The sequence below is a fragment of the Aspergillus versicolor genome (genome assembly GCF_001890125.1).
Source record: "Aspergillus versicolor CBS 583.65 unplaced genomic scaffold ASPVEscaffold_1, whole genome shotgun sequence".
Taxonomy (NCBI): Eukaryota; Fungi; Ascomycota; class Eurotiomycetes; order Eurotiales; family Aspergillaceae; genus Aspergillus; species Aspergillus versicolor.
In genome coordinates, this window is record NW_024467524.1 from 1,155,707 (window position 1) to 1,170,296 (window position 14,590).

Below are 14,590 nucleotides of genomic sequence, written 5' to 3' on the forward strand. Positions count from 1 at the left end.
GCACGCCATAGCCATCGCGAGATTTATTCTCAATTATCGCCACTGATGCAGAGTATATTCCCGAACCTCGACAATTCTGTATCAACGCAAGCACGAAAGTTCTGGCAGGCCTCCAGTACCTAGCACAGCAGCGTCTTCAGCCAGCAAAGCACATGGACTATCTACCCCCACAACTCGCAGAATAAAAACACCTTCGTCTAGCTCCATTCCTTCCAGGCATGCTAACTGCCAGGATCAACAAAGATTGCCAACAGAAACACCCACGTGAACCTCGTCTGTCGTCAGTCGTAAAATCCAAGGACGAACCCACTCCAGCACCAGAAAATACACCCATTGGCTAGACCTAGCGCCCCTCCCGTGTGCGTGGGGCCGAGTGGGCGGGGGAAGCGTCCCGACTCCCGCTGCGCCGCGGTATTCGACGTATTCGTATTGGTATTTGTTACCGGGCATTTCATTCTGGACCCCGCCCCTTTACTGAAGGAGTTAAGGTTAAGGATGGTAAGACTCGCTGACTGTTCATAAAGTAAGAGTCCCTTCGTCATTGAACTGAATTGGCAAGGTACTCCGTATAGATGTATATAGCATCGGGCATATGCCTCTACTGTCATATATCTCCCCATGAAGTTCCCCGACAGACTCAGCTTGGGGCCCTAGGTATAATTAATTAGCAATGCCAATCTCAGCCGCCTCTCAGCCGCACCCTGAAGATGTAGCTGGCCCAGCCTCCTCAATTCCACGACGCAAGATCTGATCTGATCTGATCTCGCTTTCACTCCGATTGCGATTGCGATTGCAATTGCAATTTAATTCTTAATTCTGGCTGCATTAGATGCCAGTCATAGTCATAGTCAGTCATGCTGGTCGAACAAGATAAAGCCAGAAGACAGTCACCGCCAGATCCTCGTCCTGGGTCAAATCTGGACGAGGATGCTAGTGGAAGCCGAGATAATGAACATGAACATGAACATGAAGATGAGACGGCGAATACATGGGAGAAACTGCAGAAACTGCAGAACCTGGAAACCCAGCTCCGCAGCAAGAACGAGCTTCTCCTACACGAAGCCGGCGCAAAGCACGGCGACGTCGACGTCGCAGAGAGACTTCTAGGAGAGGGCGCAAATCTCGACTGCAGGGATAACAACGATGCACGCCGCACGCCGCTGCATAAAGCCTGCGCTGCTGGGACGGTGGGTATGATTCGGTTTCTGGCCTTGCGGGGGCGGGGCAGCGAGGTTGTTGTGAATATGGAGGATTCCCATGGGGAGACGCCGCTGCATCTTGTTGCGGGGAGGGATTGGGTTGAGATGGAGGGTGGGGAGGAAGGGGAGGAGGATGGGGTTATGGCTGCGACGGAGTTGTTGCTGCATGGTGCGGATACGGGCAGGCAGGATAGCATGGGCTGGACGGCGCTGCATAGGGCGGTAACGGCGAGGAATGCGAAGATAGGGGGGTATCTTACGGAAAATGCGGATGTTGATATTGCGGACTTGTCAGGGCGGCGGGCGTTGCATTTGTGTGTTGCTGCTGGGAGTGTGGAAATGGTGCATGGTCTTCTTCGGCATGGAGCGGTTATTGACAGGAGGGATCGATGGGGACGGACGGCGCTGCATGAAGCTTGTGGGCGTGGTTGGAAGGAGGGAGTTGAGGCGTTGTTGTGCCATGGGCCTGATATCTCTCTGGAAGACGAGGATGGGTTGACGGGGATGCAACTAGCCAGGGACCGGGGGGCCGATGATATCGTGGAGCTGCTTGAGGATCGGATAGGAAAGTCAGCATCATACGATCGTGTACGACCGACTACGAGTCAACACGAAGAGCCAGTCCCAGATACTGGGATAAAAGATCAAGGCAATATCTGGGCCGGCGTGACCCGTGAAGACGGAGACGGCTTCCTGCTGGCCAGCTACAACAAACACGACATCAGCTTTGCTGCGAAACTCGAGTCCATCTCCCCCTGCGTCCACGAGGGCAAGGATATGCACGAGGTCCAGATCAAGCTCAACTTCATGCGGCCCTACTCGATGGACCACCGTATTCGCTATGCAAAAGTCGACGCGATGCTCAGTGCCGGCTCAGGAGCCCCCAATATCCGCGGCATCATGCCCCAGGCAGACCGGGTGGAAGTATCTGAGCAGGAAGTGTCGTCAGGGCAAAAGTTCACTGTCGGTGCTGCCGGGGGTGGCGGCCCATCGAATCTCAATATCAGCCTGGAGGGCTCCAAGAACAAGACATCAACGTTTAAAGGAGTGCGGATTATCCACGGCGCCATCCAAGACAAGACTCACGCTTCCTGGCGATTGTACGAAGAGCCAGGGAGTAAAAGCGGACTGCCCGAGATCGTTCGACTGCTCTTACTTGTGCATTGCAGTGCAGACTTTAACCTCCAGCTCGGCCTCTCCGTCACAGCCTGCCATTTCCTGACATTCGGCATCCCTCGCACGCTGAAAGCGCCAGCTGGCCTGTCGTATACAGTGCCCAAGCTGAGTGTCATTGCCGCATACGAGCAAGAATCCCGCCTCAAGCAAGTCCTCGATGTCGCAGACCGCGCAGCAGCAGTCGTCGAGGAAGCGAAAAGACTGCAGGACATGTTCAGCCAAGCCATGCGAGGGCATGAAAAGCGAGGGTTGATAATGGAGGCTGGCAGTAAAGTGAACCACTTCCAAGAGTGGACGGATATCCTCGACGACTCCAGGTTCAGCGACTTCAGGGCCCTGCAGGGGAAGTTATTGGAACTCGATGAAAGCCCGAGACGCACTCGTCGGATCATAGAACGCACATCCTGGGATGATTCCATCTCAGAACCCAGGGTAGAGAGAGGCGCATCTGGGAGGAACTATGGGCGTGTGCGTATAGAGAGACCGTACGGGGGGTACAGCCGCCGTAGGAGAGACGACGATGACGATTCATACACCTATCGCCCGCGCCGTAGGAGGGACTACGATGACGACGAGATCTATGGGGATGATCCATACACCCCTCGCCCACGCAATGCAATCCACTCGTTCTCTGCTGTTGGTCCAGGGTACCATGTGTCTCGTTTGGCATGATCTCCATAGTCCGGTATCTTGGTCTGAGTGAAGTAATCCTGGAGAGTATGCTGCAGTTGCATTCTTGTATAGTCGGTTACATATAAACAATCCATTATTTGCATTGATAGACTGGAAGCAGTACTAAATACACTTATTCAGCCTTCGGCTCAAGCTCCTCAAACCGCCTCAGATCCATCTCCTTCTCCAACAGCGGAATAACATAAGGGTCGAACGTCTTCCAGTAAGGGTTGTTCAGGTGGTAAGTCTGCGAGCCCTCGTTGAGGTAGCGCTCGACAATGCAAAAGTCCTGCGGGTCGTGGACGGACTGCATGACGTGCCAGGAGAGCGTCTCCTTGTCCTTGGAGTACACGGCCGACGCTTCCTGCAGCTTGGCGGACAGCTTGGAGATGCTCTCCTGGTCGGGCTTGGCCCTCATGTCTGGAGGTGGTTAGCAAGCAACTTAGCATATGCGGGGTTGGTGGGGTGAAGGATTGAGTTGGAGATGCAGTTGCAGTTGGAGATGGAGATGGGATAGGAGGGGTGGCGACGCACGGACGACGATGGTGTAGACCATTTTGGAAGAACTTCTGATAATTGAGCACTCAGGACAGGTTTGACAGAGTGAAGTGCAGATATGAATCTCAAAACAATCAATCAGTCTACACCGGTGTCCCTTCGTGTGTGCTTATGTCACCGCAACTCCACGTGATGCTGTCAGCTGATCTAGGGCACGCCCCAGAAGTATACAAGTATAACAATAGTAAACATACATTTTCCTGCATTCTATCACTATATACCTATAAAAGATATCTATTAGAACCACAGAATATTTCTATTGTGCTCGTAGCAATAATCAGACGGGCTGTTCGTCGACACAAGCCCAGGCAACCGTTAGGGTTAAGGAGGTAGTTGCGTAACGCTGTTTGTTATAGAACTATATCTCATTACTATATACAAGAATACTCCCAGCATGCAGAAAAAAGATCAACCCGAATTCTTACCCCCAGGACCAAACCGACAACACGCCTCCCCACACAAACACCTCTTCCGCAACTCCCTCCAATATCGATCTGAATAATCCACCGTAATCTCACTGCCCGCACTCACACCCCTCGAAACAACAATAATCCGCTCTACACCGCGCCAGTAGAACCGCTGGAACTGGCTATTCGGTCGACACGAGTGGTTGATGAAGCGCGTGAAGTTGCCCATTTCACCCTGGAAGATTTGGAATGTTCGTCCGTCTGAGCCACCGATCATTACATCCACGCCTTCGATGCCGGACGTGATGAGGCCGGTGAATTCGGCTATTGCGGTACCGCGATCGAAGGGCTATTCAATTCTATTATTAGATGGTGGCTTGGTGGATTACTAGGGTGACATACACAACGCGCAACAACACCATTATTCTTCCCGTTCGTGCGGAAGATTTGAACCGGTATAGGGCCCCGAACGCCCCCAAATAGAGCGGGGAAACACATACATTGGTTCTTCTGGACTTCATCAGACTGTCTCTCGTTGCATAAGGCGCAAATATCCGGATTGTCTAGCCCAGGAATCCGACGCGGATCCCTCGTCCCGTATATACTTGAGTCGAGCACGCATTCGTCGATAAACCGGTATTGGAATCCATTCGGGAGCTGGGATTGGAGATGCTCGTATGTAGAGTCTAGTGGAAATGCTCTGCCGTCTGTACTTGTAGTAGTAACCCATTCATGTGGATGGCCGTGGTAGACGCGCGGGGTGTCCTGTTGTATAACCTGCAAAAGATCCCTCCACTCCGGGTGCAGGGTATCGGCAGCAACTTCAAGACTGGTTCTGATATGGTCCAGCCGGGAGAATAAAAGCTCTCCGAACTCTGCGCGGTACTTGCAGAATCTGTACACGCCGGCGCTGGCGAAGATGAGACTTGCCCAGCCGCCGTGGTCTTTTATTTCTTTGTACCCGCGCCAGATGGCCCTGTTTATCAGCTATATATACAAGAATTTAGTGGTAGACATACATCCGATTCCGCAGATCCTTCTCCTTCCAGTTTAATATAACGCAGGCCTCTCGGATGGCGATCATGCGCGCCTCCGCCCTGGATAGGATGGGTTTCTCGTAGCGGAGAACGGCGGTGCGGGCTTCGAAGCATTCGACCCAGAATGCCTGGACGATCATTTCCAGTGCGCGCGAGGACTGGCTTCTATTGTAGTATTTTAAACATAGGTCGTTGACGGATTTGAAGACCTTTCTTGTTAGTAGATGTAAAATTGATGTGGTGGTGCTTACCTCTAGACTTGCCCCGGAGCGGATATTAATAGTGGGCTTTATATTCTGCTTCTATCAGTGTAACTCATATAATCGAGTGCTTAGATCATACAGAGAAATCACAGCTGAGCTGGACAGACGAATATACCTGTCGCCATATCCCAGCGATTAGTTTATCCGTGGACGACGGCTCGAGAACCGGTGGTGAAATGCCCTGTCCGGGTTTGGAGCGCTGCGGAAAGCGAGTGTCACTGTGAAATTGGCGCACTGACTTTGGAGTCTCATCTGTGCTTTCTATCGTGTTATTATCTGCAGTAGTTGGCTGTATTTGTTTGGTTGCTGGCGCAGGCGCAAGTCGGAGCCCGCTCACTGTCTTGCGTCGCTTCGAGGATTGACAATTAGAGGTATCTGAAGTAGGAGTTAGACTATCTCCGTTACCCTGAAACTGTCAGCCAAATCTAATAATATGGAATGTGTCCGCACCCTTGGACTAGGAGTAGACGCCGGCGTGGGCGGAGGTAACGGCACAGCCGTCCCACTAGAGAGGTCGATGCAGCCCTAGAACGTCAGATCAAGAAGGAACCAGTGTAAAGGGCCATACAAGATGTAATGAGCACTTGTCAGATTCCAACTGGGCACCAGTGATGAGCGATGCATCGATTTTTAGAAACAGAGACTCGCGTGGGTTGGCCTTGATGGCGGAGGCGAGTTGTGCTGGGAAGACCGAGTTGTTAAGCAGGTCGCACAACTGCAGCACCAGCGGCGATGCAGACGTGGAATCCATGATGCATACGTCATTTATCGATCTATATTGATATCGAACCAGCGAGATGAATATAAGAACAAGAACACTCCAGCCAAGACGAAAATCTGCCCGGGCTGGTTTGCTGACTCAGCATTACAGTATGTCTACATCACAGAATAGTCTAATAGATAGCATACTAGAACGAGCAGAAGGCTATTACTGGATAAATAAATAGTTATCTAGTCTGGAGCAGCTCATCATTCTAGAAGAGCTACGACCATATACTTCAAACTGGATGGGTGAGCAGACCTGACCCACTCTGCCACTCATACTAACTATACACCAGCCATGGCTATATAAGGGTCATTCCCACCAACGTTCTCATGCATACCCTGTCAACATCCATCAAAATGTCAAACATGGCAATGCCAAAATCAAAAACGGAAAACTCTGCGTATACTTACACCGGCCATGGATGGAAGCGCTTCCGCGCATTGAACCCAGGCAAGGGCATGTACCACGATGTCCGCCGACGACTGCCCTACTACTGGAGTGATATTACAGACGCCCTGACATATCGAACAATTGCAAGTACAATCCGAATGTACTTTGTCAAGTAAGTCTATAGACAGCAGCTCTTGGACATATCTAACAACACAGCGTACTCCCTGCCATCGCCTACACTCTCGACATGTACCGACGCACAGGCGAGTTCTACGGCGTCAACGAGTCTCTTTTCTCTTCTGCACTGGCGGCGATGATCTTCAGTATCCTCGGTGCACAACCGCTGACTATCGTCGGGATCACCGGCTTGATATCGCTCTTCAACTACACCATCTACGACATTGTGGTTATATATGAGCCGGCCATCTATCCAAACTTCATGTGCTGGGTTGCGATCTGGGGTGCGATATTCCACTGGATTGTTGCTGTGTGTAATTTCTGCGACTATATGCGCTATGTGACTGATTTCTCGTCGGAATCATTCGGGGCGTATGTTGGGATTATTTATTGCAGTACGTTCACTCCACCCTTGACGTGTCTTTTATTAACTGGACTAGTAAAAGGAGTAGAAGAGCTAGTCAACGAGTTTACTGTTTACGGATCAACAGCTGGGTTTCTGAGCTGTCTGATTGCAATTCTTTACTTCCTGACTATATACGGCCTGGAGTGGCTAGGATCGAGCACAATCTGCCGGGCCTGGTTCAGAGGATTGTTGGCGGATTACGCTTATGTGGTATGTGCTCCCCTTTTACATCTGTTCATATTTAACTATAAACAGATTGGAACAATTTTCTGGACCGGCTTCTCCCATTTCCCAGGAACCCTCAAATCCGGCGGTATCTCGTTCGTCCCCATAACGAAGGCATTCTTCCCTACGCAGTCTCGGGGCTGGTTAATCCACTTCTGGGAGCTGGAGGTGAAATGGGTCTTTGCAGCTCTGCCGTTTGGATTTTTGCTCATGTTGTTGTTTTATTATGATCATGTATGTCACCAGCAGGCATCCAGAGGACAATAAAGCTGACAGTATCAGAACGTCAGCAGCCTCACGGCACAAGCGCGCCAATTCCCACTGAAGAAACCCGCCGGCTTCCACTGGGACTTTTTCCTGCTTGGATACACTACTTTCCTTGCTGGTATAACCGGTATACCGATGCCAAATGGACTCGTTCCGCAGGTAACCTCATCTCACTTATTTTATATACTGTGGCATACTAAGTAAACAGGCCCCCGTGCATACCGACTCCCTAACAATCTACGAAACAGACCTGCACATAATCAACACAACCTGCGACCCAAGCGAAGAAACCGAAATCCGCCGCCCCGTAATAAAAGCAACCGCCGTAGTCGAGCAACGCATCTCGCATTTCCTCATGGGGCTCGCCATAATCGGGACAATGACGGGCCCACTGCTTATAGTGCTGCATACTATCCCCGCCGCGGTCTTCGCGGGCGTCTTCTTTATCGTTGGATGGGGATCCATTGAGTCGAATGGGATTTTGAAGAAGATGATTTTCCTCCTCCGCGAGAAGAGGTTTGTCTCGCGGGACGAGCCGCTTCTGACTATAAAAAAGAGGAAAATTGGGCTTTATTTGGCCTGCGAGGTTGTTCCTGTTGCGGCCTGTGTGGCTATATCGCAGACGATTGCTGCTGTCGGTATGTATGTTGCGCTATCTTTTGATTAATGTTGTTGGACTAACTGGGTAGGGTTCCCTGTCTTGATCATCGCCATGATCCCATTTAGGGTTTGGGCACTGCCGAGGTGGTTTAGTGATGAGGAACTTGGTGTTCTGGATGACTTGACGGCCAGTAATAGTGCTGTGCTGGGGAGTTTGGGTGGGATGCCCTCGTTTGCAGGTGAAAGGGGAGGGAATGATGCTGTTCAGCGGAGACATTCGCATCAGCAAGGTGCTGTGAGGCAGCGGTCCGGGAGTATTTCTCGATAATGTGATGTATAAGGGTTTGGTTAATAAAACTAAGCTTAATGGGCAAATCGGGGACAGTTACTGAAATAGATTAAATATACTATTATCATTAAATATAGAAGCTCGTCACGCATTCCCATTAGCGAACACCCTCCCGTCAGCATCCCCAACCTCAGGCGTATCCGACAACAAATCCTCCGCCAGTCGCTCCAAAGATTTAATCTTACGGTTCTCATCCTTGACATCTGGAATAAAGAAGTACGTGATAAGGAGACCGAGGAGCATGAATGCGGAGAGGCTGACATCGTTTCGTTAACCTTGCGGCCCTAGAAGACAGAAGGGAAGGTAAATGATTTGACTTACCACAGAAGTGCATATCCAAGCCAGTTCTCTGGCTCAGCGCTCTTGTCACTTGAGCCTTTCCCGAAGTCGACGAAGCTGATGAAGCACTGAGCTATGACCGAGCCGAGTTTGCCTGAGGCGGCGGCGAGACCGTGACAGGTGCACCGGAAGCGAGTGGGAAAGAGCTCAGCTGGCATCTAATACAACTTGTCAGTGCGTAGTTTCTTAAAAAAGATAAGTGACGTACGATGTATGTTGTTGTGTTCGGGCCTGTAGTCACGTTAGCTAGCCCTAACTGAAGAAACAGGCCACCCACCGAAGTTGAAGAAGATCTGGGACAGGATATACAGCACAATCAAAGCATTCGGATGATCCGTTAGCGCAAGCGGGCGAAAAGTAGCACCGATAACGATATTCAGGATAAAAAGCCAAAAGAAGCCATTCAGCTGGATGTTGCGGCGTCCTAGACGGTCAATCGTGAAAATGGCCAGGAGGTTGCCCACCACAGCGCCGATGGAAACGACAACCATGCTCTTGTACGAATTTTGGAAGAGAAAGTCCGCAACACCTGGCGGCTCGGTATCTGATCTACCATCCCAGATCTTGTTGATGACTTTGGGACTGATCAGCCCGAGCCCGTAGAATGGGAGGTCCAGACAGAACCAGCAGAAGCAGGTTGCGAAGAGGATCCGGAAGGGCTTGGGCTTGGAGGCGAACAGTTTGAAGGCTCGCCAGAACGTGCCTAAATTGACCGGACCTGCGATCTCAACTTCTGGGGCAGAAGAGTGGCTCGTGTTGACACTGGTTTGGAATGAGTCTGGCCTTGAGGTGGCCGGGGACAGGTCGGTATCGACAGGCTCGCGAACTTGTCGCATCTGAGGCACAGGCAGAGCCTCGTCGGATTTAAAGAAGTATGACACATCTGCTGCAGCCTGCAAACTGTTCTGGGTGACCTCTGCCGTGTATCGCGGGGACTCGATGATTGTGAGTCGGAACCACAGGGCGATAAATGCCGGGACAGCACCAAGGCCAATAATGAGGCGCCACATGGAGTCAATGCCTCGAATACAGTCGGAATCCTTGAGCGGGTCTCCCAGGTCGCAGAGGTGATTATTGCTGGCATCAGCTTTGAGCCGGTGATGGAAGCCGGCGACGGCAATCAGCGCGACAAGGTTGGCTGCCAGCTGGCCGAGAGACTGGCAGAAGAAGACAGCTGCGAGCATCCGGCCTCGAATACGAGTGGGAGCAAACCTGATCCTTAATTAAATCATCTAAAACGGGACGTACTGGGAAACTTACTCGGCGCAGATAACCGCCGACAATGGGTAGTCACCACCAAGCCCAAAGCCCATGAAGAAGCGCCAGAAGATCAGCAAGCCCATAATATTCATGGACTTTTCGGCGCCTTGAGACGCAAATGCCACGCCCAGAGTTGTAAAGATCAGGACAACCAATTCCAGCCCGTACATCTTGCGTCGACCCCAGATATCAGCGGCAATGCCAAAGACAACCTGGCCGACCAGAGCACCGCCAAGAGTGGCAATACTCATGGCCACCCCGTAGCTTTTCGGCAAGTTATTCCGGTCATTATAATAGACAATCCCAATCATGGGGTTGACCATGTTGACTGAGAAGATCTGGCTTGTTAGAGAGCCTTCGACAGATTAGGAAGAAGAGCATACTGCGTAGGCATCTGTGAAGAACCCAATGCCTGCTACAATCACAACCCACATCCATTCTCGCCGTTTGGCATTCTCCAGCCGGCCGATCATGTACTCATGGCGCTGGGCCAGCTGTATGGCGTTAGCCTGTCTTGACGAAACTGGCGCTTAGTCTCACCGTGTGGTGCTGGAAGTTCTCATAGTTCCTCCAGGGGTTGAGGTGCAACCGAACAGATGGCAGCAGCGACATTGTATCAACTCATGCAGCAATATTTGTTGAGAGTCATTTTTACTGCGGTTACGTCGGTGCGAGACATGGCAGTCATAAAGACATCCTTCGCCCGGCGACGTTTGCCCGGGAGGCTGAGTGCGCCTCGTATGTTTTCCAGTGGATGCCCCCTGACAGCCTGCTTGCAGTTGCCCGGGCTATAAAATAATCTAACCGAGACAATACAGAAATTATAGAAGCCTTGCCTAGAACAGTCAAGTCTTCTCGTTCTCCAGTATCCACAGTACAAGATCTGTGCGGCTCAGTTGGGATGGAGGACAGGACCGATCGGTGATTCTAAAAGCGTTGAAAAGAACCGAGCAGGAACAGAGGGGCTGGATATTGTATAGAATAACCTCAGCGTCTCTTTTACCCACGTTGCGTTCCTGGGTGGTCTTATTGGGGAGCAGTTCGCACTAGGAAACGCCACTGCGGGCTGTGCGCAGGCCAGGGGGGTCATCTCTACATTCCACGAGCTGCATGAGCCCAAGGTTGCTACTATTGATTTGAGAACGTGCCCTGGCAACGATTGACAGTCAGACCAGGGTCGATCTATTCTCCGAGCCGTCGTGCCTCGACCCATCGCTGCCACCTGGCTTGCAGCCTCATTCCATATCAAAGCTTCCGTTCTGAGCTATTGCAGTAAGCTCTTTATCTGGCGAGACCAGTAGCAGTGCTACTGCTGCTTTGCTTCTTTGACTGCCACTTTGGCTGCTTTTTCTGCTTTTGCTGCTACCTATTGGGCGTTTCTTCCGACGCTGACTATCAATCTCCATTGTTATATCTACCCTCGTGTCTCCACTTGACTGCTTATTATATCACTTACGACTACAACCTTCCATATTTCGATCTGAGAACAAGCTCTCACCAACATGAGTTACGGCGGCTGGAGCGTCGGGGATATCATACAAGGTATCCGGCTGGCATGGGGCATCTACGAAGCCGTCGGGGTGGGGATGAGATCGGCGAAGAGTGAATTCGCCGCATTCCGAGTCGAATTCAATCTTATCAAGTGCGCCCTAGAAAGGCTTGGAGAGGTCGCCAAAACCTGTCCCGGGGAGGATCTCGACCTGGGGAAGGGATATGATCAGACACTCTCACGGTGTGCTGACTTTATCAAGAAGCATGAGTTACTGAGTCAAGAGGCCAAGATACCTTCCGGCGAAGAGACTAAGAGACGCCCTAGTTTCGGGGAGAGGATGGTCAGTGTATGGGACAAGGTCTCCTGGCCGATGGAGCGTGAAGAGGCCGAGAAGCTGCGAGTAAGCCTGGATCGATATGTCCAGATTGCCATCCTCAAGGTTACTTCCAATACAAGAGACGTGACGAAGCAGCTGGCGAGGGATTCAGAGCAGGCCAGGGTCGACCATCTGGAGATACTCAAGGCAGTAAAGTAAGTCTTCGGCTAGACACAGCTACTGATACTGATCTTTTGCAGAACTATGAGCGTCCAAGTCTCCTCGATCCTTAAACGATGTCTTCCTGACGGTGCTCCCAATGACCCAACCCCCGATGCGAAATATCTCGCCAGACTACAGCGCCGCCATCTGTCGTCGCTACTCGACCCCCTACCAGGCCTCAACGCCATCCCGGAAGACGACGTCCTCTCACAGTCCGATAGCCAGGCCGCATTGCAAAGGATTCAGGATATAACAGACAGACTCGGGCACTTGGCGTTGCGGTTAGATACCATCGGCAGACAGATGACGCCGTCTCCAGAGCGCATGCAGTCTATAAAACGTACCAACACCAGTGACAGTATAGGTAGCGACACGACTATCGTCGCCCCTGTTGTCGACTTGCTGAACCAGATTGGCGATGAGGTGCGAGAGGCTCTTGACAAGGTTGGGTATGAGCACGTCGTCATCCCGGGCCAGCAACAGCCTGGACTCCATCACAGTGGAAAGTCAGCAAAGGCGTTAAACAACGCAGTGGATGACTGGGACCAGTTCAAGGACTGGCTGCAGTTCCAGCTCGTTCATTCTTTGGAAATGCCCTCGGAACGCCTGGACCTGCATCCTGCATCTCCTGAGCTGCATCCGCCTCCAAAGACACCTCCGTACGGCTCGTCGCCTCCTGCAAGTTCATATTTGACGCCGTCACCACGATGGATACCCCAGGACCATCTAACAACCTTGTCCCGTCCACCGTCAATAGACCTAAGCTCTCCCCAGTCCCCATCATCTGATGTTTCATCCTCCTGGGACCGAAGATCCAGCTTACAGTCTGTGCAACTCACTCACCATCCTGTCAAAGTGTACGTATCAGCACTTGTAACTATATAACTAGCTTACAAAAGCAGACTATTCCCAGACAGCCAAAATCCCAGGAGCTCCCTCCATTGCCCAGTTACATGCCAGCTATCTGTCTACTTTCACCCCCGAACCAACGAGCCAGACTTGATCGAAGGCACAGACCCGGAGACTGGAATCAAACTCACACACTCTCTCAAACGAGAACGCTCGTCCAGAAACACCGAGACGTCCATGACCCCATACATCCGACACAGCCGGTACTCGTCCCCGCTCAGTATTACATTCATGGGCTCGCACCGGCTGAAGCTCGAGCAGGAGAGCAAGGTCCACCGATGGCACATCTCGCCTGTCTATATCTGCCATGATAAGCAAGGTATCTACACTCTGTCAAAGTTGACTGCAGTAACTAAATGAACAAGACTTCGATATGTTCCAGAGTACCCTTCTACGCCGCAGCGTCCTATTCTGCGGCGACGTGACCTCTATCCAGACGAGTAGTATGATCGAACACTGTTCGCAGGAAACAGTCCGCGTCCTACGTGACCCCATAACTAGCTCAATATCCATCCTGTACTTTGCATCCAATCGAGGGCAGAGTACTCTCAAGGGCTTTCTCGATTTACCAGGTCAGTGTCCCTCTGTTCCACACTGCCCTCTATCTGACCCAAAATCCAGTAACCGATTTCTCACTCCCCCCCAAAGCCGGTAAACCCCATATCAAACTCCCTCTCCAGCGCGCTCAGAAAGACGGGTTCGGCATCCTGCGTCGAAACTCGGTGGAAAGCTCGGTGACGACTCTGTCGCAGGAGTCTCGCACGTCTCGTGGCTCGACGGGCTCGGTGTCTGATACGCCGTGGAAGAAGGAGAAGTGGGTGGAGTTCTGCTTTGAGACTACTCGAGGTATGTATTTCTATCTATCTTAAGGACTTTAGCTGATGGTGCTGACTGCTGTAAGGGGCTGAAGCATTTCTGAAGGCGTTGAGTCAGCCTTGAGGATTTCCGATAGTCACATTCTATTTTCCTTGTCATTCCTTATATGTTTTCTTGCATAGATGGCGTTGGTTGGTTCTGGTTGCATGGCGTCTTTCGATTTTATAGCACGATGTATGTAAGGTACGATATTGATGAATTACGACCCTTGTAGCAAGGTGACGTATGGCAGATTCTCATTAGTTAATTTAATTATTTATAACTATAAATTTGACTGAACTCGATCATATCCAAGTCTAGACAAGCTTGTCCCCGCACCAGCCCAGTGCAGAGGTCCTACTTGACCCCCTTTGAATCCTCCCTGGGGGTATCCGCTGATATTGTCGAGACTATGACACCGCTCGCTCGGAGAATGATTGGTTGGGCATCGCCCAAGGTTGATGGGGTGCCTATCTGGACAATTGACACTAAAGACGTTGCCCGTTGGCGAGAGCAGGAGGTGAAGGTGTTGGCACAGGCTGATACATTGCCATCAAGGATATGGGGCTATATGGTCTGCTGGTTCCTCATTATGAGCAGCGAAGAATGCGCGATAGGTCTGTCCATGTTGATAGTCGCTTGTCAGCCACCTTTCACTTGGCCGTATTTTGTTCAGGATTTGAACAGTATGGGCTGAATTGCTCT

At 51.3% G+C, this 14,590-nt stretch overlaps 6 protein-coding genes across 6 annotated transcripts; 3 read left to right on the forward strand and 3 right to left on the reverse strand.

Moving 5' to 3' along the window:
• Positions 1–854: 854 nt before the first annotated feature.
• Positions 855–3,047, forward strand: ASPVEDRAFT_77990 (ankyrin repeat domain-containing protein; the record flags this gene model as incomplete). Its single annotated transcript, XM_040816468.1, has 1 exon — positions 855–3,047. One exon carries the CDS (start codon positions 855–857, stop codon positions 3,045–3,047), a length of 2,193 nt encoding a protein of 730 aa, XP_040661974.1.
• Positions 3,048–3,113: 66 nt separating this feature from the next.
• Positions 3,114–3,641, reverse strand: ASPVEDRAFT_224437 (putative quinol monooxygenase). The gene is made up of 2 exons (XM_040809487.1): positions 3,586–3,641; positions 3,114–3,467 (listed from the first exon to the last, which is right to left on the reverse strand). The coding sequence occupies exon 2, from the start codon at positions 3,463–3,465 to the stop codon at positions 3,181–3,183; it is 285 nt and encodes a 94-aa protein (XP_040661975.1). The 5' UTR covers positions 3,466–3,467; positions 3,586–3,641; the 3' UTR covers positions 3,114–3,180.
• Positions 3,642–4,013: 372 nt separating this feature from the next.
• Positions 4,014–6,063, reverse strand: ASPVEDRAFT_121031 (SET domain-containing protein; the record flags this gene model as incomplete). Its single annotated transcript, XM_040805847.1, has 7 exons — positions 4,014–4,361; positions 4,415–4,988; positions 5,032–5,258; positions 5,301–5,345; positions 5,392–5,718; positions 5,763–5,837; positions 5,881–6,063. The coding sequence occupies 7 exons, from the start codon at positions 6,061–6,063 to the stop codon at positions 4,014–4,016; spliced, it is 1,779 nt and encodes a 592-aa protein (XP_040661976.1).
• Positions 6,064–6,449: 386 nt separating this feature from the next.
• ASPVEDRAFT_120683 (anion exchange family protein) lies at positions 6,450–8,471 on the forward strand (the record flags this gene model as incomplete). Its single annotated transcript, XM_040805810.1, has 7 exons — positions 6,450–6,640; positions 6,685–7,040; positions 7,086–7,261; positions 7,307–7,510; positions 7,559–7,702; positions 7,752–8,181; positions 8,233–8,471. 7 exons carry the CDS (start codon positions 6,450–6,452, stop codon positions 8,469–8,471), a joined length of 1,740 nt encoding a protein of 579 aa, XP_040661977.1.
• A 104-nt stretch (positions 8,472–8,575) lies between these two features.
• Positions 8,576–11,009, reverse strand: ASPVEDRAFT_181745 (uncharacterized protein; the record flags this gene model as incomplete). The annotated part of the gene is made up of 7 exons (XM_040808881.1): positions 10,632–11,009; positions 10,475–10,585; positions 10,092–10,429; positions 9,109–10,043; positions 9,040–9,062; positions 8,814–8,989; positions 8,576–8,748 (listed from the first exon to the last, which is right to left on the reverse strand). The coding sequence occupies exons 1-7, from the start codon at positions 10,701–10,703 to the stop codon at positions 8,577–8,579; spliced, it is 1,827 nt and encodes a 608-aa protein (XP_040661978.1). The 5' UTR covers positions 10,704–11,009.
• A 269-nt stretch (positions 11,010–11,278) lies between these two features.
• On the forward strand, positions 11,279–14,138 carry ASPVEDRAFT_35582 (uncharacterized protein). The gene is made up of 6 exons (XM_040811024.1): positions 11,279–12,114; positions 12,160–12,978; positions 13,024–13,349; positions 13,396–13,602; positions 13,652–13,876; positions 13,932–14,138. Exons 1-6 carry the CDS (start codon positions 11,594–11,596, stop codon positions 13,967–13,969), a joined length of 2,136 nt encoding a protein of 711 aa, XP_040661979.1. The 5' UTR covers positions 11,279–11,593; the 3' UTR covers positions 13,970–14,138.
• Positions 14,139–14,590: the final 452 nt, after the last annotated feature.